This window comes from Lissotriton helveticus, chromosome 1_1 (genome assembly GCF_964261635.1).
Source record: "Lissotriton helveticus chromosome 1_1, aLisHel1.1, whole genome shotgun sequence".
In the NCBI taxonomy this organism is placed as follows: domain Eukaryota; kingdom Metazoa; phylum Chordata; class Amphibia; order Caudata; family Salamandridae; genus Lissotriton; species Lissotriton helveticus.
The window spans coordinates 1,241,070,176-1,241,092,083 of record NC_136057.1 but is presented as its reverse complement, the minus strand read 5'-3'; the positions used below and the strand labels follow the sequence as shown (position 1 = coordinate 1,241,092,083).

Genomic DNA, 21,908 nt, shown 5'->3' with positions numbered 1-21,908 from the left:
TCTTTCATAACCTCCATTTATTCCCAAAGTATACCATACTCATTCTCGAACACATGTTGACCAGACACAAGAGTGTTATAGTTACGTAGTTCAGAAAAGCGACGTTTAAGGGCTAGACTTTTACTCTCTCTAGGACCTGACGTGTCTAGGACATAACACAAAGTGAGCTAGATGGCAACAACTAACAATGGTATAGGATCGAAACTAATCAGTTTCGATCATGTGATAAAGGTGGTGGGATCACTGTATTTGACACCCAAGACTACAAAAGAAGAATGACAGAGCTTCTCTCGGCGTCTGGTCATTATATTCGAATCACTAGGAATCCTGAAAATGCCTTGAAAAAACGAATTCTAAAACTTGTTCAAAGAGGGGTCGATCAAAATTACATATGTGAGGCGGAAGCAGAATTCCTTACCCCAAGTTATACCAAAATGCCCATCATATATGGGCTACCAAAGACCCACAAAAGCAGCACCGATCCCCCCCATGCGGCCTATCGTATCTACCATCGGCTCTGCCACCGAGCCACTGTCAAAATATATCGACAGATTCCTAAATCCATTGGTAACTGAACTAGATTCGTACGTAAGGGACACAGGACATCTTATTCAACAAATAGAGGGACTACCGTTCCAGGAGAATTCTGAAATAATGGTTACCCTTGACGTGGAATCATTGTACTCTAATATACCCCAGAAAGGAGCATACGAAGCCATTGAAAGCATACTCTCTAGAAAACCCGAGATTACCAACGATGAATTTATTTTGCAATGCCTGAGGATAGTTCTCTTTGAGAACTATTTTGAATTTGATAACAACATATACAGGCAGGCCACTGGAGTCAGCATGGGGGCGAGTTGTGCCCCTAGTATAGCATGTCTATACATGGGTGAATTCGAAAAAATTAACATTTTCAATGAACTGGCCCCCTTTTTCGAGAACGTCATGAACTGGAAACGGTTCATTGACGACATCTTCTTCATTTGGAGGGGGACGGAAGAACAACTTTCCGAATTCATCCAATGGCTGAACTTAGCTGATGTTAATTTGAGATTTACCAGTCACACCAGCACAGTTAAAATTGAATTTCTGGATATTTGGATTGAAAATGACAAAAAAGCCATTAAAGTATCACTATACACAAAACCTACGGCTCGAAACACTTTACTCCAGTATTCCAGCTTTCATCCGCGGAACCAGAGGGATAGTATCCCCTACAGCCAATTTTTGCGTATTAGGAGGAATTGCTCGGATATGCACGATTTTCTGGCCCAAGCGGATATCCTGCAGGAGAAACTTCGATTTCGAGGCTATCCAGCCAGGCTGGTCAAACAGTCCTTTAAACGGGCCAGATACACCGACAGGGAGGCGATGTTTATACCAAGACACTCTGAGAAAACCAACCAACTTGTATGTATAACTCGCCACTCGGAAATGAACCATAAGATAAGACAAGCCGTTAATTCCAGTTGGCACATTTTGAACACAGAAAAGGAGAAACCACATCTAACCCGACCGATTTTTGCTTTCAGAAAAAATCCCAACTTAAAGAACCACCTGGTCAGGGGGAAATTCAAGGAAACACTGGAAAATACTCAAACCTCTTTGACTGGACTGGAACCGATATATGGAAATCATAAATGTGGGACCTGCCACATTTGTCCTCAAGCTATTGTTGGAGAGACAGTCAGTACTAACAACCGTACGATATCTGTGCGACGGAATGAAACCATGACAAACTGTCGCACAAGCAATATCGTCTATCTAATCCTGTGCCCATGCAACCTCCCATATGTTGGGGAGACGGGCAGAGAATGTAGGACGCGAATAGGGGAACACAAATCGAACATCAGGAACGAAAAAACCACGGCTCCCTTGGTCACACACTGGCTTGAAAAAGAGCACAGTGAACATGATCTACGTTGGTTCATCCTAGAAAAAATAAAAGCGGACCCAGGCACTGACCCCAAAGGTCTGAGAAAAAAACGGGAGGTGTTCTGGATTTTTTATTTGGATACTGTAAACAGAGGACACAACGAAGAATGCCCTTGGCATCAGGCGTTCATGTAAAAAATGCGAGAAGAAATTTATTTCTTTACATAATCAGGTTGTATAGGACGTTGAAGTATCTGTCGCGTCCTGGATAACTAATTTAAGGGGTTAGTGGTGAATAGTTAACTATAATATACATAGGATACTGCAACTTTAAAGATTGGTTTACCTTTCTAAGAGCAATAACAAAGTGACCTTACAAACAGGTCGATGTACTATATCTATAATGTCATTTAACGTCTATGAAAATAATATGATTAACACTTCTATCATAATCTGGAGGGCGGACTAAAATTGAAATAATGGGTTTAAAACTAGACCGTTAAGACAAGCTAAATACGATCAAAATAAAACTGCTTATAATGAATATAAATGAAATTACACCTAAAATCGGGGATTACAGCAATATAATATCAGTCTTTGATTCCCACTATAAGATGGCCGCCACCGGAACCACTGACAAGTGCCTTAGTCCGTCTTTGACCGCTCTATCTGCATGTAATCACCGAGTCCGTCTTTGACTGCTCTACCACCAAGCAGCTGATCGATAGCCTGTTCGGCGCGGGAACTTGGGCTATTTAAACCCGAGTAGGCTTAGTGCCCTAGCGAGTCCTGCCCCGTTCGAGGATAAGCCACGTAGGTCTACTGACGGAACCCCATCTATGGACTTCCTGCCAAGAACACCGAGTAAGTACGCTTTGTTTAGGATCCCCGTGGACGCCAAATTTGAATGCGCAAAGTAGTGTCTTACTTTCTGCCTTTCTTCATTTTTAAACCCCAGGCGTCTCCCCCTAAAGACCTCCGGACTAAGCGCGCCTGCAACAGACCCCCAACGTAGGACGCTTGATCAGGAATCCTAAGTAAGTGCTCGTTGCCCTAGTCGCCGGTTTTTAATAAGTAAAATGCGCGCAGAGGCTTTTCCTCACTTTCTTCATCTTTAATCTTTAAACCCCAGGCGTCTCCCCCTAAAGACTTCCGGACTAAGCGCGCCTGCAACAGACCCCCAACGTAGGACGCTTGATCAGGAATCCTAAGTAAGTGCTCGTTGCCCTAGTCGCCGGTTTTTAATAAGTAAAATGCGCGCAGAGGCTTTTCCTCACTCTGCCTCTACTTTTTGCTTCTACATATTAGGCAGCTTCGTGCAAGGACGAGCTACTCAAGGCGATTAGTGATATTTGAACATCAACAGAATTTAATCTACGGACAGTGTGTCCTCCCAGTTAAGTAAGTGTGGCTATTTGATGTTATGGGCTACCTAAACAAAATGCGTTAGCACGCTTGATTCATTGAATCACTGTTGTTTCACTAGGCGGATATATGCCAGCTGTGTTGGGTGACGCAGATTTGTCCTGACTAGCCGCCTCTGATTCAATATTCACGGTGTGTATAAATCATTAAATAATGGCATCTCCGCATTAGATTAATAATGGCTAGTATGTATATTCATCATAATATCCCTCTATCTTAGGGATTCATGCCTGATGTCCGGGGGGGAAAAGGAAAAAACTTGCACTGTGCAGCAATCGTCAGGCCACTTTCCCATCCATAAATTCGAGGGTATTGGAATCCTATCCTCGATAAAATAAATCTAAAGACTCAGGTAATGAAGCTGAAAACCTACTGACAGCCTGATAGGAATTAATCAATGAGGATAATTTATAAACGGAAAGCATTTTTGTCATCTAACAGTGTCCTGCTTTGCGAAAATAGGGGTGAAAAAAACACTCTATGCGCCCTTTGCACTAAGGAATCTGTTGCGGACTACTGCAGGTAAATTTGAAACCTAGACCATGCCATTAGCCTTTGTATTGTGTTTTTTTAAAAAAAGCAAAAACCACTAATAGGCAAATTATGCCCATTTGGGCATTGATATGCAGCTAAACTGATTAGTTTCGATCCTATACCATTGCTAGTTGTTGCCATCTAGCTCACTTTGTGTTATGTCCTAGACACGTCAGGTCCTAGAGAGAGTAAAAGTCTAGCCCTTAAACGTCGCTTTTCTGAACTACGTAACTATAACACTCTTGTGTCTGGTCAACATGTGTTCGAGAATGAGTATGGTATACTTTGGGAATAAATGGAGGTTATGAAAGATGTTAAAATTGTTTAAATGCTCTCTTTTTGGTTGCTCAGCCGAGGTTATCCAAATTGCCTCTTTTAGATCTCACCTTGTGGGAGACTAACTTAGGGAGTGTCCCTAGTTCTGTTTGGTACTGCACGCTGTCATTGTGACAAATATATAAAACATGAGTAGAAGAAAGACACTTATGTGCTCAAATTTTATCGATGTTGGTAAAGTGAAAGTTATTAGAATGAAAAAGTCCTTGACAGATTTGACTTTGATGTAGATACATATTAAGGCATTGTGTTTTATTTTTAGATTATCATCCTGTTTCTCGCCCAGTCAACATTTCCCAGCCCCGATGAAGGTGTGGCCCATCCGGCCATTCACCGAAACGCGCGTCGGCCTGTGGTTCCAGATATACGACACATTAGAGAGTATCGATTAGATGCCGCGATAAGATTAATTGTCTGGAACAATACTCTGCTCTATGCCACATATTGACCATCTTTGTGTGGCATACAACAGAATAACCTGTATTGATTGAAGAATGAGAGTGGAATGTTTGATCTTTAGGTAGGATTAGGTTTGAAAAATTGAAAGAATGATAGTATGATTGAAGTATGAAAATGTTACTGGGTAGGTTCGAAATGAGTATGTAATTTTGTAAATTTTTATTTGCTTTCAAATTGATCATGTGTATTATATTTATAAAATAATTATGTGTTATGGATGTACATAAATGCTTTCTACACTAAAATAAAAATACTTATATATTTGCTAAAATCTGTCTCTTACGAATAATTGATTTATGATAATTTTGTAATGTGCAGTACCAACTTCTAGGTTTATCGCCCCATGTACACTAGGATCCCAGACTTGGGACCACACTATCCACTGGCGGGGTTTGTTCTTTGGTCTTTGTTCAGTCTTTCTTCCCCCCTCAACCCGCCAACATCCAATAAGAAGCCCATTGGGGAACCCCCTTCTTTTGCCTCTCTGCAGTCAGATTGTGGTATTTTGTGAATGTGTATTGTTTGTAGTATTTTGCTGCCATTTGTCTTGGGCCCGCTGCTCCCGTCGCTCATTTTTTGCTTTCCATATTTTTCAAAACTTCACTTACCACTAAGTTGATGTTCTCAGGCTGGTCTTATCTGAGCCACATAACACCACAAAAAAGTTTATAAAATTTTAATAAATGTATTTGTTGCAACATTCATGAAGGATGCGTTTGTTTATGACTTGTCCCCGTTTTGGTCCCATCTGGTGTAATGGTGATTCCCTTCCAAATTTGGAAAACCAATTTAAGTTGCATGATTTTAAATGGTACCAACTGGTATCTCGACGCTTGCCTTAATCATATGTATGTGTGCTGTTAACAGTTCATAGGTTGTGTGCTTCAATAATACCTCATACCATAATTTACTATACAATAACAGTCCATGACATACCACACCATACCATAAAAGACCATAACATACCATATTCTATAATAACATACCATACCATAACATACTATACAATAACAGCAACTACCCTACCATACAACGACATTTCATACCATATCATACCATATTCTACCATCCTATACAATTCTATACAATAACAGGCCATACTATAACACACAATAACATCCCAGGTTGTAAAATGACAGGCCATACCATACCCCATATTGATAGGTCATACCATCCAATTAGGTTACCCTCACCTCGTTTTACCTCAGCCCACTCCTCCAGTTACCGCTACCCAGCCCAAAACACTCAAGTCATCCTCACCTCCCTTTACCTCTGCCCTCAACTGAGCGCTAAAGTCACCTTTCCCGCTACCTACCCCTGAACCCTCAAGTTGCCATCACCCCCCTTTACCTTTGCCCACCCCTCAAGCAGCCCTCACCTTTACCCACCCCAGAACCCTTAAGTTGCCCTCACCTACCTTTACCTCTACCTTCCCCTGAGCCATCAAGTCACCATCACCTCCATTTACCTCTACCCATGCTTGAGCCCTCAATTCACCCTCACCTCACTTCACCTCTACTCAACCCTGAACCCTCAAGTCACCCTCACCTCTCTTTACCTCTACCCACCCCTGAACCCTCAACTCACCCTCACATACCTATACTGCTACCCAGAACCTTCAAGTCACCCTCCCCTCCATTTACCTCTACCTTCCCTTGAACCTTCAAGTCACCCTCATCTGCCTTTACTTCTACCCTCCTGAAACCTGAAGTCACGATCACTTCACTGTACCTCTACCCACCGCTCCGCACTCAGTCACCTTCACCACCCTTTACCTCTATCCACCCCTGAGCCCTCAAGTAACCATCACCTCCCTTTACGTCCACCCACACCTCAACCCCCAAGTCACCCTGACCTCCCTTGAATTCTGCCCAACCCATATCTATCAAGTCACCCTGACCTCCCTTTATGTCTACCCACCTCTGAACCTTAAAGTCACCCTTTCCACTACCTATCCCTAAAACCTAAAAACACCTTTTTTTAAAATATGAAATATTTGGCATTTAAAACACAAATACTTACCTGCGTGGTAGAGATAAAAATACCTCTGTGGTACTTACCTGCGTGGTAAAGGCAGTGTGTTAAAGGTCCTGAATGGGAAAGGCAATGAAGTAAAGGTTGTTTCCCCTGAGATAGAACACACATGTTTCGGGGGACACTGAAGGTTTTTTAATGCCGTCAGTATGTTTGGTGGGCACCTTGCCTCTCTGACGGCTTGCCCATTCCCTTTCCTCTCTCCTGCCCTACACCCTATACTTTAGGTCTTGCCTGAGTCAGCGCATGTGCTTTTGCTTGTATAACAGTATGTTTACTTGGGGTTCTTATAATTGCTTGCCATTGGTTGGCTTCATCGTCTCTCTCCTTTCCTTGCTTAACTTTGGTCAGCAAGTACCAGCTTAACTTCTTTTTCGTTTGTTTTTCCCTACCTTGGCGCTTGGCCCAACTACTGCTTCCCTTGCCCATCGTTCTTTCACTTCTCTCAGTTTGTTTTCCTTTTACTCGTAACCCCTCCTGCCCCCGCATTGTTGCTTGCCCTGCCCCCCTCGCTTTCTGCATTGTTGTTTATCTTGTCTGCCCCTCCCCTGCGGTTGCTTGCCCCATCCACCGCCTCCCTCTTCATTGCTTGCCCCCTCCGTTCCTGCCGGAAAAAAAGAGCCCAAAAGCTAGCCATCAGGTGCCAAGATGCTACAAAGTTGCAAGCTGTACGGCACTCCCTGTGCTGCATGGCCTTTTTGGTGCTTTCTTCATGCAGGTACAAAACTGCAAAGTTCAGTTTGGATGTAAGATAATTAAACATTTTTTTTAAAAGGCAGAGAATAATCTCATACTGAGAACATTGATCATTGCCCCTTTGCAGTCAGTGTTGGCAGTGTCAACTTGCTTGCTTTTTTTCTAGCTTATAGCCATGCTGCACAGCAGCTGTGCTGCTATACAACATGCCTAAAAGAAATTGGCAAAGTCAATAACTCTCTCATAAACGAGACCTGTTGGCTTTTCCAGTGCTTGTTTTTAGCACTTGCACTAGTCTTCGATTCGCTCCCTTGGAACTCATCCTTGGGATTAGAATATTCAAAGCTGAGGGCACAGAACTTGGGTCAAATAATGTATCCTCAATCTTGGAGCTGTAAAGCAAAAGATAGTTTATTTGTATCCATTGTTGCAACAAACAGTTGTATATTACTTGAGCGTTTGAGTACTATACCAAGTCTTCCACGAGCTGCGTGCCATTGACATTCATTAGTAAATGTATGCAATGACCCGATACTGCCACAAGAAGCAGGCATATGTACCCATGTTTTCAGCATTTTGTCTGACTTTAGTTTTCAGGCCACATCTGTAAAATCTTTCCTTCAGAAAATGGTTCCTATTCAAACTGAAAAGAACCGATGATGGACAGAATGCTGTGTAGTGTAGTTCCTATATTCCCAATAGGCTCTGCGCATTGGAATAACATAAACGATAGTTTAGACGTAGGACTCAGGACGACTAGGTCCCTATTGAATATGTTAGACTTTATTATGAATGCCAGCTAGCTCAGAGGTAACTAGAAACTTTCTCGAGTAAACAGGAAGGGGTTAGCTTTCCTGAATAGACAAGAAGGGATTAGTTTCTGACAACCGCATAAACATGACAACTTTGCTCCCTCCAGAATAAGGAGTATACCTCCAGAGTCGCGGAAACAATAGATAGCTATTTTACTCAGTCAATCGTGCATGCTTAGTTTCACCAGAAGTGCAGAGAAACAGAGAGATGGGCGTTTTCAATAAAAGAGGTTATTTATTGAACAGTCTTCTTTCTCATGCAAGAGAAGTGAGTTGCCACAATTGCAATACTTGTTATAAAGTAAAGTCCGTACAGTAAAAAGAGGATTACAAAGTAATACTGTAAAAGCATGGTATGGTTTCTAAGCCATACGGTGTTTAAAATGGTTAAAATACATACAATGATAAAATAATGACTAACAGTACTCAACTGGTGCTTCTAAGATACACCTACCCCGGTGTACCTAACCTAAGCCTAGTACAGGGAAGGAGTAAGTAAGATGTAGTTTGAGTTAAGATAGTTTTCTGCCAAGAATCTGAATCAAGAATTCTCTAAGGGTCTAATCAGCTCCGTACCTTGGTTATAGAATGAAGGAGGTCTTGTATCTCTCTCTCAGGACTCGATCTCCCAGCAACCCGCAAGGGTGACCGGGAAACACTGGAGCTGGATTTCTCGGCAGGAGAAAAGACAGCGTCTCTCTCAGTGCATCAATGTCAGGGTTGGCTTCCTTCGGCACTCGCTACAGCAGGGCGTCGGGCAAGTAGATAGTCGATCTGCTCCAAACCACCGTGTGTTTTGTTAGGGCAGATGCTGGTATATTTATACCTGGAAGGTGCCGAGTTTGCCGTAAGGGTGGACATAAGACGTCACTAAGAACTCGCATTTCTTTCAGGACTCCAGGAGTTCTAGGACAAATCAAAACAGAAGCGGGGGAAATTCCCGGGCTCCTGGAGGCTTGGTTTGTTTAAGAACATGTTGTGCTTTCTAGGAGTCTATGGGAGTAGCCTTGCCGTATTTGGACTGCATTGGCTATGTCTTAATATGGATATGATTCATATGCCTATATAGGGACATGATTTGATATAACCACATAAGGGCATGAATCGGGAATATTTAATTAGAGTCCTAGAATCGTCTACAACAGCTGAACAATGCAAACATTCACCAACTGTCATAAATCTAGGTTTAATCCATTGTTTTTTTGCTCACAACGCCACCCCGGTTTGGACCCAGCCAAATGCAAAACAGTCTTGACCCTGCCCCTCATGGGAACAGTCCAGCCCAAACTGCCAAGCCAGGTCCTCCCTGGACCGCAATCAAGCATCCTAGGACCGGGTTTGTGTTTCTATAGTCGCTTTTAGTGGGAAGGGGTATGCCCAGAGGTAGGTCCTGTGCTCACTATGCCACTGGATTCAAGCTAGCCTGATGAGAGGTGATACCCCGATACTGGTCCCCAGGTGCTTGTTTCTGGTCTAGGGGGGACCTGGCTTGGCAGTTCGGGATGGACTGTTCCCATGAGGAGCAGTGTCAAGACTGATTTGCATATGGCTGGGTTCAAACTGGGGTGGCAAGAAGAGCAAAATACTGATGGGTTTAACCCAGATCTGTGACTGGAGGTGAATGTTTGACAATCTTGAGCATTCCGTCAATCATCTTTTTGTTGGGTTTTTTGTGTTGTCATATTCAGATTGTCCATGAAGAAGTAACACGTTTGGTGCCGCCTAAAACCATCATGGTCACTGCTCCAGTCTGTAATATTGTTGCATGCAAACCCGTCATGTCTGTACAACTTACTGTAAGTCACATCCTGAGTCCTTTTTCACCTTATAAAATAAGTTGAAACTTTCAGTATGTTCCAGTAACTGTGGTTTTGGGGTTTTTCCTCACAGTTACCTGCTTCTGTTTTCCTGTATTGTCATGCTCTAGCTTCTGGAATCCTTCTTCATCTCCTCGAATACTGCTCCTTCGCATGGAATCCTGTTCCTGCTGGATCCAGTCCTCATCTACTGTGTTCTGGATATTATGAGTGCCAGATTCCTCAACAGTTTTCTATTTTGGATATCCTGTCTACCTGGAGTTTTTTTATGCTGCATGGCTTTTTCCTCCAATCAATGGTCCTTGAAGGAGACACCTTTTGCTTCCTGTCAGACTAATGTCACCACTAACCTGTAGTTCCAAATATTACTGTGGTAAAGACATGGAACCCACCAGTATTCTGATGTCCCTTACTTAAGTGTGCATGTATATATGTGGTTTGCATATTATGCTCACTGGGTATGTTTAATACATGGTTGCCAGTGGGTTCCATTTTAGAAGCCTCCGGCATGCTAATGTGCAGGAAACCGAAGTAAAGTTAGTTTCCCATGCAGTGAAAGTGTATTTCTGACTTTCCTGAGACTGTAGATAGGATACCTAGACATTGAAGTAGGGACAGAGGAGACACACTTCCCATAGAAATTCAGTGAGGTATTTTTGCTGCAGTGAGCTATTGATTAATCTCCTAAATACTGCCATTTGGTGGATGATAGGGATGAAGGACTTCTCTACAATTTTGTTATCAGAGTGTGAAGCATCTTTTAGAAAAGGTGGGTTCAGCCTTTTGTTGCTCTTCCTGATCACTGCCCTGTCCTGTATGGCTGTAATAACCATGTGCTGAATACCGACATGTCTTTGTGCCTCTGTTGGGGGTGCTACACAAAGGCTCCTTCTGGAAAAAAAGCCTGAGGAGGACACATGGAAGAAGAACTCACCCAAACTGATTCTCTAAGTGCAGAGTGAGAATTCACACCCCTTGGCTGCTGTACCTTTAGAAAGGTGGGAGCTGTTGACCCACTTCCAAGTTCTCTTTGACCAAGGTAGGGGATGCTCCACAAAGTAATCAACCATGGCTAGTTTTATCCTGACAGCAAGCTCTCCAGAGGTGGCAGGATATCACATGGAGTCTGAATGAATGAATGAATGAAAAGCAATTTATAAACGCGCTACTAAGCCCGAAGGCATCAAGGCGCCTAACCAAGAAGGAAATCATAAAAAGGCAAATCCAGAGCTAAGGGTAGGCTTTGGCAAATAGCCAGGTCTTAAGGGCCCTCCTAAAAGCTTGCATTGAGGGAAGGGACTTAATTTCAGCCGGCAGAGTATTCCACAACTTTGGAGCAAGGCTCGAAAAAGCTCTGCCACCTCACTTGGCTCTACGAACGCGGGGGACTGCTAACAGAGATTTATTGGCAGAGCGCAAAGTTCTGGAAGGGGTATAAGGGACCAACAGGTCTCCCATGCCTCCAGACCTGTTTGTAGCCAGAGCCCCATAGATCAAACACAGGGACTTAAAGGAGATCCTGGCCTCGATCGGAAGCCAATGTAATGTCTTTCTCGCAGCAGTGGCTGAGGCACGCTTAGGTAAGTCCAGTACAAACTTGGCTGCGGCGTTCTGCACCATCTGAAGCTGCAGTAACAGACCCTTGTTGATACCTAGATATAAGGCATTGCAATAGTCAAGTCTGGAACCTATTAATGCTACTACAACTTGCTTTCTGGCCTGAGGGGACAGATAGTGCTTAATCTTCCGCAAGATAGTTATTATCCCCCAACAAGTGGAGATAGTCCTGTCTACTTGCTGACCCATCCCCAGGGTTGGGTCAATCATGACTCCTAAATTCCTGGCAAGGGCAGTGGGTACAGGGCAAGCTCCCAGAGATGTAGGCCACCATTCCGCAGACCAAATGTCCTCCTTTCCACCAAACACCAGAATTTCTTGCTTCTCGCCATTAAGCTTCAATGAATTGCAAATCATCCATTGAGCGACTGCCTCCATACAAGATCTAAAATTGGAGGCAGCAGAGATGACAGGTTGGGCGAGAGACAGCAAAATCTGAGTGTCATCGGCATAGGAGACTACCTCCATCCCATATGATCTAATAAGCATGGCAAGTGGGGTCACATAGATGTTAAAAAAGGGTCGGACTTAATGCCGACCCCTGAGGGACCCCACAATGCACCTGACCTGAAGGAAGAGCTGTTCCATGTCCTGAAATGCCTGGAGGATCCAGTCTAGAAGAAGAGGGAAGAAGCAAGCCAGCCCTGCAGGGGGAGCAAACTACATGTGTGTGGGCAAGAGCAGGTGACACCTGTGCTATGCTTGTGGAAGCAAGACTGGTGCAGAAGAAGAACGTATTGGAGCTATCGCAAAGTTAGACCGACCAGCGATTCACTTTGAGTTGGGCATACTCCAAAACCTTCAACTGGTACAATGTCTTGGCGGAATATTAGCTTTGACGCCCTAACCAATCTGCTGGGGGAAAACGTACTGACACTAGCATTGGATTCCAATTTGGATGCAGACAGTTACGATAACTGGATCACACCTGCTATAGACCAACTGGCTCCTATAAAATCGGTCAACCAACAAAGGCACAAAACCACCGTTCCTGGGTACTCAGGAGAGCTAAAAATCCTAAAATCCAAATGCAGATGCTCAGAACGTGTATGGAGGGTGGATTACAGCATAGAGGGTAAAAACAACTACAATCAGGCACTAACCAAATATAAAGCTGCTATTATGAGAGCCAAAAAGGAATTCTACACCAGTAAAATAGAGATGGCAAAGGACTCTACTAGAGAGCTTGTTAAGACTGTCTGTGCGCTATCAAAGCTCCAACAGGGAAATATGTTTACCCCTGATCAAACCGTATGTGGAAAAATGACCTCTTTCTTCCAATCTAAAGTCCAAACAATTTACAGGGAATTGGAAGGGACAGACTCTGTCCCCCAAATTCAATCGTTGCATTCAATAGAGTAGAGGCTAGCAATTACTAATCACCTGGCCAGTTTCTCACCAATTACGTCGGACGCTGTGAACGATCTTCTACTGACCTTCAAGTCAGGATCTCCAGATGATCCATGTCCACCGGACACCATTCATGGTTTCTCGAACCAAATTAGCTCGATACTAGCCCCCCTCTTAAACATTTCCATAAGGTCTTGGGACTTTTTGCTACCTTGGAAGAAGGCGTGCATTAGACCTATTCTAAGGAAACCCTCCTTGGACCCTTATGACTTTACTAGTTACCGTCCTATCTCCCGCTTGCCTCTGGCGGCTAAGGTTCTGGAGAAGGCTATAAACAAAGAACTAAACAATAACTTGGACTCCCAATATCTTACTTGACAGTACTCAACATGGCTTTCGCTCAGGCCATTCTAGTGAGTTGGCATTAGTCATGGCCACGGAGGATCTCCACTGGCAAATTGATAGAGGCGGCAGGGCAGTCCTGATCCTACTTGACCAATCTGCTGCGTTCGGTGAATCACTCGATTCTCACGCAACGGCTGAAGACAATTGGGATTCGAGACACCGCTCTTGACCTACTCACCTACTTCCTGGCAGGGAGAGAACACAAGGTATGCTGGGACAACCTTAAGTCAGACAAATTTCATCTTCCTTGCGAAGTCCCACAAGGGTCGGCGCTTTCGCCCACATTACTCAACATATATGTGACCCCACTGGCTAAACTAGTCAAGGACCATGGCTTCTCGCTTGTATCGTACACTGACGATAGACACATCATAATTTCCATATCCTCCACGTAGGACGCCTCGTCGGCTAGGTTTCACAGCTGTCTTGATCACATCATGCTATGAATGCATCTTAACTATCTAAAACTAAACCATCAGAAGACGGAGGTTATGGAGTTTGGCTCTGGTCCTCCCATTTGGAACTCTGCCTGGTGGGCGGCAGTGGCAGGAGTCTGTCATTTGCCAGTGACCAAAATGAGAAACCTAGGCGTTGTGTGTGACACTCAGCTCAGTTTTGCAGGACAGATAAATCAGGTAACCTCTACCTGCTACTTCACTCTAAAGATATTGCAAAAGATTTTACAGTTTCTCCCGATGGAGGTAAGGAAAACGGTTGTGGTAGCACCTGTGCTGTCTCTTATCGATTACTGCAACACCCTCTACCTAGGGGTGAATAAACGGCAATTAATTAAATTGCAATCCCTGCAGAACGCCACAGCCCGAACACTACTGAACATCCCTAAATATGATCATATATCTGAGGCTATTAGAAAACTCCACTGCCTTCCAGTCAGTGTCTGATCCATAAAACCTTGTATGGTGGTGGACCTACGGAATAATTTAAACTATTCCAATGGTACACCCCTGGACGTGCTCTGAGGTCAGTAAAGCAAGCACTGGTTAATGTCCAGAAAATGAAGAAGGCAAAATGGGGAGGCAGATACCTCTCCCATCTAGCTCCTAAGGTCTGTGTGAGAAAGTGGCTCTATATGTACTGGACTAAAGTAAGGTACAGTGTGTATAGAGTCCACAATCCCCAGAAGTATAACAGAGGTTAAAGTCAGGTCTGACCTTACTCTTTAAAGTGGTAGCTTGGTCGAGCAGTAAGGCAGTACCAGAGGACAGTGTAAAGCATTTGTTGCACACACTCAGTCAGTAAAAGGTTTCACACACTCAAGAACTGAACTCTAGGCCAATTGTTTTTATATCCAAAGATATAGTTGTTTTATTTTTAGAACCGACAGGTATCAAAATATACTTTTCTCGATATGAGTACTCTCATGTAATTACTTTGCAAAGGGGCAATAAACTTTGTAAACACAATAGGTACAATGGTTGCAGTAGGCAACACAATTCTAAACACAATTTAACATTGAGCTCAATGGGTTTTTCTACATAAATGCAGTTGATTACTTTATAGATTACTTTTGTAACTTCATAACTGGACCCTAGATTCAGTCCTGGGGTCTAAGCTGAAAACAGTTTAGTAAAAACGTTTCAGTTATTTCAATGATTTCTAAAGAATATAAAGGTATTTTAAAAGTTGACACTTGGAAACTTTTTAGTGCAAAACCAGCAATGTTATCCATTAGAAGGAAATTCAAAGCACAGGTAAAGTAGGTTCTCGTTACTTTTGTAATCCAGTACTGGACTCCTAGGTTCAACACTGGGGTCTCTACCTAAGACAGGTAAGTAATTACGTTTTAGTAGTTGGTACGATTTTTAAGGAATATTTGTAACTTTCAAAAGTAGACAGAAGAAATTTCACAGAAAAACAGTCAATGGTTTCCTATGGACGAAATTTAGTTTACTAGTGACCACGGTTGTGATTACTTTTGCAGTTCAGTACTGGGCTAAAAGATACAGCACTGGCTTCTCTCTTGATTACAGGTGAGTACTTCGGATTTCGATATTCGGCTGATTTTAGATGAATATTTTAACATTTCAAAGCTTCACACTTAGATGAATGTTCACAGAAAAACAGTCAACGGTTTCCTATGGCATAAATTTAGATTACTAGCAAACACGGTTGTGATTACTTTTGCGGTTCAGTACTGGGCTACAAGGTACAGTACTGGCTTCTCTCCTGATCCCAGGTGAGTAATTCTAAATTCGTTATTCGGCTGGTTTTAGATGAATATTTTAAAGTTTCGAAACTTCACACTTAGAAGAAATTTCGAGTCAAACCAGTCAATGTTATCCTATGGTAGGAAAGTGAGTCATCGGTTTTCAGGTGAGTACTCGACTGGTGTGGTTAAGGTTCCGGGTATAGACTCAGGGGTCCCCCAGGGTCAGGTAGGTACAGTTGGTACACCCTCAGTGGCACAGGGGCGGCCGGGTGCAAAGGTAGTTAGGCCCAATATTATCCAATGAGAGGCAGGGGACCTTCGGTTGGTGGCTGCTAACTAGCAGGTCATGCGGCTGTGGGAGCTCGGCTACTGGTCACTTGCTCAGGGCAAATGGGGAAGTAGGATAGGACAAAGGTTGCACTCCCAGGGGCACTCTGGCAGCGGGGTGCAGAGTGCTTTTGAGCCGTCGGACGCTCAATGTTATTCAATGAGGATCTTGAAAAGGGAACAAAGGCTGCAGGCTCGGGATGGTGGATCTTCTGGAGCTACCAACACTTCGAGGGGTAAGTTGGGACCTTGGAGGATAGGTAGGCACCCAGGAGTTTGGCACATGGGGCCTTGGGACTGCGGGTGCAGGGGTGTCTTTTGAGGTCGGGAAATCTTACCCCCTGCTGGTTGCGGTCAGAGGGGTCCTTTGTCTTGAGGCTGCAGGCGTCGTCGGGGTCGTCGAGGAGGGTCCTTGGGCACTGGATTCCAGGTCAGAATCGCCGGGGGGACATCCTCAGGGTCTTGATTCACTCTGGCACAGGCCAGGCTTGGCGGGTGCAGAGTGTGCAGGGTTCGCAGTTCCGGGCTGATGCCAAGGCTTGTAACTTGCTTTGAGCGGTACCACTGCTTGTGGGAGACCCAGGTAGTCAGAGTCACAAGGCTGTCAGGTCCTCCGGGGGTTTTGAGGTTGCTGACCACTGGAGATGCCGGGGTTTAACAGGAGCAGGTTTGAGGGTCGACAGGCCGGTAGGGCTGGGGACAAATCAGTTGGTGTCTTCCTCTTTTTAGCAGCTGCGCGGCAGGTCTTCGTGTTCCTTGATCTTCTTTCTTGTTTCGTAATCTGGATCTGTGGAAAAAGGTTCAGGATGCCCCTAAATACTAAATTTAGGGGTGTTACAGGTAGGGCAAGGGCAGGGACCAATGGGTCCCTGTCCTGGGGTGGGTACACCCCCTAGCCTGCTCCTTTCCTGTGGGAGGGGGGCAGGAGCCTAGCTGTGATTGGGCAGGGCTCCCAATCTTCAAGATGGCCGGAGCCCGGGGTCGTACATCACCTCACCTCTCCCACCTGAGGGGTGGAGTTGGGATAGGCTAGCACTTACCCCTTTCTGACGTAGGTTTTCCCGCCAGTCTTCCAGCCAGAGTGGGGGTCAGAACTGGTGGGGGCCAGTTGCTGAGTACAGCAAGTGGTCTGGAGAAGCTCACAAAGGCGGAATGCCTTTGAAGCTTCCCCTGCCCATCCTGGGGGAGGAGGCTTGGCACCTCGTCCCAGGATGTGCAATGTTGCAGGCCCAGGAGAGTGGGGAGCTTTCCACCCAGGGGTCCAGCAACATGTCTGCTGTGTGGCAGCCTAGGCAGCCTCTCCGACAAGACGTGGATTGTAGGTTAGGTTTCAGGGGGAATCTCTAAGATGCCCTCTGTAGTGCATTTTACAATAAATCCCACACTGGCATCATTGTGGGTTTAATGTGCTGAAAAGTTTGATATCAAATTTGTCAGTGTTCAGTGTAGCCATTATGGTGCTGTGGAGTTCGTAATGACAACCTCCCAGCACCATATACTCTTAATGGCATGACTGCACTTACAGTGCCCAGGAATGGCCCTGGGTACTGTAGGGGCACAGGGCTCAGGCACCTGTGCCCAGACCACTGGCATAGGGCACCCAGCTAGAGAGGTGGCTGATGTATGCCAGGGCAGTGGGTTTGTGGGCAGGGCACACAGGCGTGTGTGCCATGTCGACTCTTTGCTTAGTTCTGCACCTAGACACTCAGTCTGCACAGGCAGTCTGTGGTTGTCAAGGTACAGGGCCCCTAAGAGTGGCACAATAAGTGATGCAGCCCTTAAGGGTCTTCTCTGGTCACAATGCCCTGGGTACCTAGGGTACCATTTACTAGGGGCTGACATGTGGCCAGAGATACCAATTGGGTTTAGGCTTTAGTATAGTTTTAAGGGCAGGAACACAGGCCCTGGGTCCCTGATTGGCAGGGACCCAGGGCACACCAAGGAAAAGTGCATGAGGTATCAGGCAAAAAGTGGGGGGGTACTGCAACAGAAACTTACTTTCTCACAGTCTGGAACAAGTTGCCTCTGAACATTAGATCCGAATCTGTCCATACTTAATTCCGGGCCTTACTGAAAACCTGGCTCTTTCCCACTCAGTAACAACCCGCTCTTCTTGGGCTCTTCACACATCTCTGCTATTTCAGCGCCAAGACGCCTTGGCAATCAATCGCTTTATAGATCTCTTACTTACTTACTTACTTGTGTGGATTGAAGAGCAGGTAGGTACCAGTCTCCTGTCGGTTGTCAGAGCACTTATTGGCTGACATTCCCCAAGTTTTAGATTTTGTCTGTTTAGGCACATTTAGTATCACATCCAAGTATGCAGGACTGGGTAAGCACCACCTGATAGGGAGAACTCACTTCAGGCAGGGTTCACGTTGGTGGAGCTTAGTGTGTCCTTGTAGCTAAAAATAGGAGGCCAGCCTGGTTGCCATTTGAGTCACTCTGGTAGCCCGGGTTCAAGCAGCAAAGCAGATCTCAAGCAGTAGGGCAGTCATCTGAGGGTTCAAGTCAGTCTTCAAGCAGCAAGGCAGTCCTCTGAAGTACAAACCAGCTCAAGCAGTAGGGCAGTTCTCTGAAGTGCAAAGCAGGCGTTCTGAGTGTCCTCCACAGGCCCGGGAGTAAACTGAAGAGTGGGTCTGAGGGTTCTATTGTTATACCTGGTGCCAGCTTTGAAGTAGAAGAACATTCTTGAGCTTTCCCATCACAGTCTGCTCTGGAATTTCCTTCCTCTCTGCTCAAGCTTCAAGAGGTCTGGGGTGACAAAATACTGGAGTGAAAATCTTTGTGAGTGTGCTAAGGCAGCTCCTTTGAAATGTTAGTAGGGCATCCAACAGCTCCGCCTCTTGCATCCTGGCAGGATGGCCATCCTGCGAACATCTAGTTCTTTGTCTCACTGTCTGGGAGGAATGTTGAACGGCCAAGTGCCATGCTAATCATGTGACCTAGGCCACAAGCTGCAGGCACCAAATGATTGGGACAAGAAAACGCCAACTTTCTAAAAGTGGCACTTTCAGAATTGTGACTTTAACCATTAATGAGAATTTTAAATTACAATTTTATGCGGCCAAACAAGACATTTCTACATGTTCCTAAACATGTTATCACTTAATTAATGTAATAAGGTAACACAATGTTATCCAATGGGAGAGGTAGGCCTTGCAGTAGTGAAAAACAGATCTGTTTATCACTACCAGGACATGTAAAACTGAAAATTACATGTTCAATTATACCCTGCCCTATGGGCTGTTTAGGGCTTAGCTTAGGAGTGACCTATATGTACAAAAAAGAAAGGTTTAGGCCTGGCAAAGAGGTTATTTTGCCAAGTCTAATTGACAGTTTGAAACTGCACGCAGACTGCAGCAGCAGGTCTGAGATGTGTTTTAAAAGGCTACATAACAGGGTGGCACAACAAGTCCTGCGGCTCACTAGCAGCCATTAATTTACAGGCCCTGGGTACGTATTGTACCACTTTACTTGGGACTTATAAGTACATTAAACATGCCAAGCAGGTGTAGACCAATTTTACCATGTTTAGAGAAGAGAACACAAGCACTTTAGTACTAGTTAGCAGTAGTAAAGAGCAGAGAGTCCTAATGCCAACAGAAAGGAATTTCATAAACAGAAGGGGAATAAGCAAAATGTTTGGGGGAATACCACCTTTAAGCTGACCGTACTAACAGTTCTATATAAAGATTTTGCATACAAGTCCCGTCTTGAAGGATTTAGGCTCAAGTATGGTCACAGTAAGCAATGTATTGTGGCATCTGTAAGGACTTTAGGTCTACGGAGGTCTATAGTCATACATCATACAAGTGCCAGATAAAGATATTATCTGCTACCCTGTTTACATTTTCTGTAGATATACTTGTGTTTACAATTCTTGTAATGTCAATGCCTGGCAGGTTAAGGTGGATTTGGATAAATCCTTTGCCACAGGTTTGCTTTGATTAGCTCCTTGCTGACTTGTAGGTACTGCATTGCATTCTGCTGATGAGAATGGATTCACAGGGACCAGCCTCATAAAATGGAAGAACCCTACCAACTAAGCATTGTTCTCCAACTGACTTGTGCTCTTCCCATTGGCTTATTCTCCTGAAAGGACAAATCTGGACCCGATTTGAGGTGAAAATATGCATTGTAAGTTTACACTGTACTGAGGATGCACATGGCTATGTGCAGCACTTTTTACTTTGTAAGAACTTAGGGTTTCAGCATCCTGCCTCTGGAGGAAAGAAAATAAAGAATGTGGATCAAAGTACAACGTTACCTGCTATATGAAATCCAATACTAGGTAAATAATTACTTTGTAAGATTCATATTCTTCTGGTTATTAATTAATATAGCTGGCCATACATGTGTCTGATACAATTGCTGTCATAATATACTTCCATCCAGTCAAGACGTGTGGTAATCTATCCCAGTTAAATTCTTTGTAATTGACAAGGTCTTGCAACAATACAATGTACAAGTCATTTATTCATCACAGATATATTGTACATACAATTTTTTTGGGCTGTGGTTCATTAACTTTTGATTGAAAGTCACTAGATGCCATTTTCTCTAACTGCGTTTTTCCAGATCTAGCATATATCAAAATTAAGATTTGATACTATAAGCATTTCAATAAGCTGCTTATCATTCATATGCCTTTGTATTTCTGAGGATTTGGAAGTAATATCTTCATTGTTTTCCAATTTGAAAAGTGGAAACAGCTGGTTTTAGACTTGGGGCCTAATTACGAAGTCGGTCGGTAAGCCTCCGACCAAAATGGTAGGTTTAGATTCCGACTGCCGAATTACAATGTCGCGGTTGGAGTGTAAGCTGTCCGGTTATTCCGACATGGTTCCGACAGGCTCAAGGAGCCCGTTGGTCAGTTGGAAAGGCCTCATAATCCCTTACGCGTGTCTTGTCCGACGTCTGGATTATGATGTCGCTTTCCGACAGGCTTTCCTTGTCTGCCTTTCTGACATGGAAAGGCTGTCTGAAAGTGACTTTGTGGGCCCCTTGTAGGGCCCTCATCCCTCTGCGGCCTATGGTTGATGGTCTGGGGGGGTCACCTATGGTGACCCCTGAAAATTCCTGTACCATGTGGTACCTGCCACGCAGTAGAGGGATTCTTAAAATCATCGCCCAATTTGGGTGCATCCACACATGGCGCGGTTCGAACTGCTGACGTCCAGTTGGTTGGTTCCTAATCCGCCACAGTGTGACCGACATCGTAATCAGGCCCTTAGTCAATTCATTGCTAACAATTATTTCACTGGTGAAACAAACTGTTCGACCCAATGATACAATTAATGTGAACGGATGGAAAAATGTTATTCCAGTTGTTATGAATTTAAACAGCTGTAATTAATTTTTATGCATGATTTTACACTGGAATATTTTTTAGAAAATAGTTTTTGTAAAATAAAAGTTAGTTCTTTCATTTTTCTTTATTGTGTGTAATTTGTTTTAGATTCATTTAAACAGAATAAACATTTATAGTTTAGTATTCGTTACTAATATTATTCACTATTCTCATCATGATAATTATTACTACTACAGTTGTCCACCTTCTCCAGGCAGCAGACCATTTTAAAGACCAGACCTTCTTCCTCAGTCAGATTTCCCAGAATGCTTTGAGAAGAACCATGTTCCCACTTGGAGGATTAACAAAAGGTTTTGTAAAAAAGATGGCAGCTGAGGCTGGTTTTCATCATGTACTGAAGAGGAAGGAGGTGAGTGTACAGTCAGCAATGATTGTGTAACTGTTCACATTGCGTTGCTAAAGACGTAATAGCAATAGCTCATGATACATGTCACAGACGATATTGCAAATGATATCATTGACATCACATCACCTTACCACTGCCATCATTGTAGATACTCAGTGCTTTGATTATTTGTGTGTGTTTTGTTATTCAGTGCCATTTTGCATGTAAAATAACACCTTATCTTTAGCTAAGCACTCAGTCCGCCATGACTGTGGATATAAACCACTGCAAATGGCCTGTTGGCCAGACACTGCAGGGCTTGGCTACAGGGCCTTGATCTCGGCCAATC

At 44.1% G+C, this 21,908-nt stretch overlaps 1 protein-coding gene across 3 annotated transcripts in view; it reads left to right on the top strand.

The window, feature by feature from the left end:
- TRMU (tRNA mitochondrial 2-thiouridylase) overlaps positions 1-21,908 on the top strand; it is a 314,142-nt gene that overhangs the window by 206,798 nt on the left and 85,436 nt on the right. For all 3 annotated transcript variants that reach the window (XM_078679799.1, XM_078679789.1, XM_078679808.1), the window contains one exon: positions 21,411-21,583. In XM_078679799.1, coding sequence (XP_078535925.1) covers positions 21,411-21,583 — 173 coding nt within the window. The remainder of the gene's footprint in view (positions 1-21,410; positions 21,584-21,908) is intronic.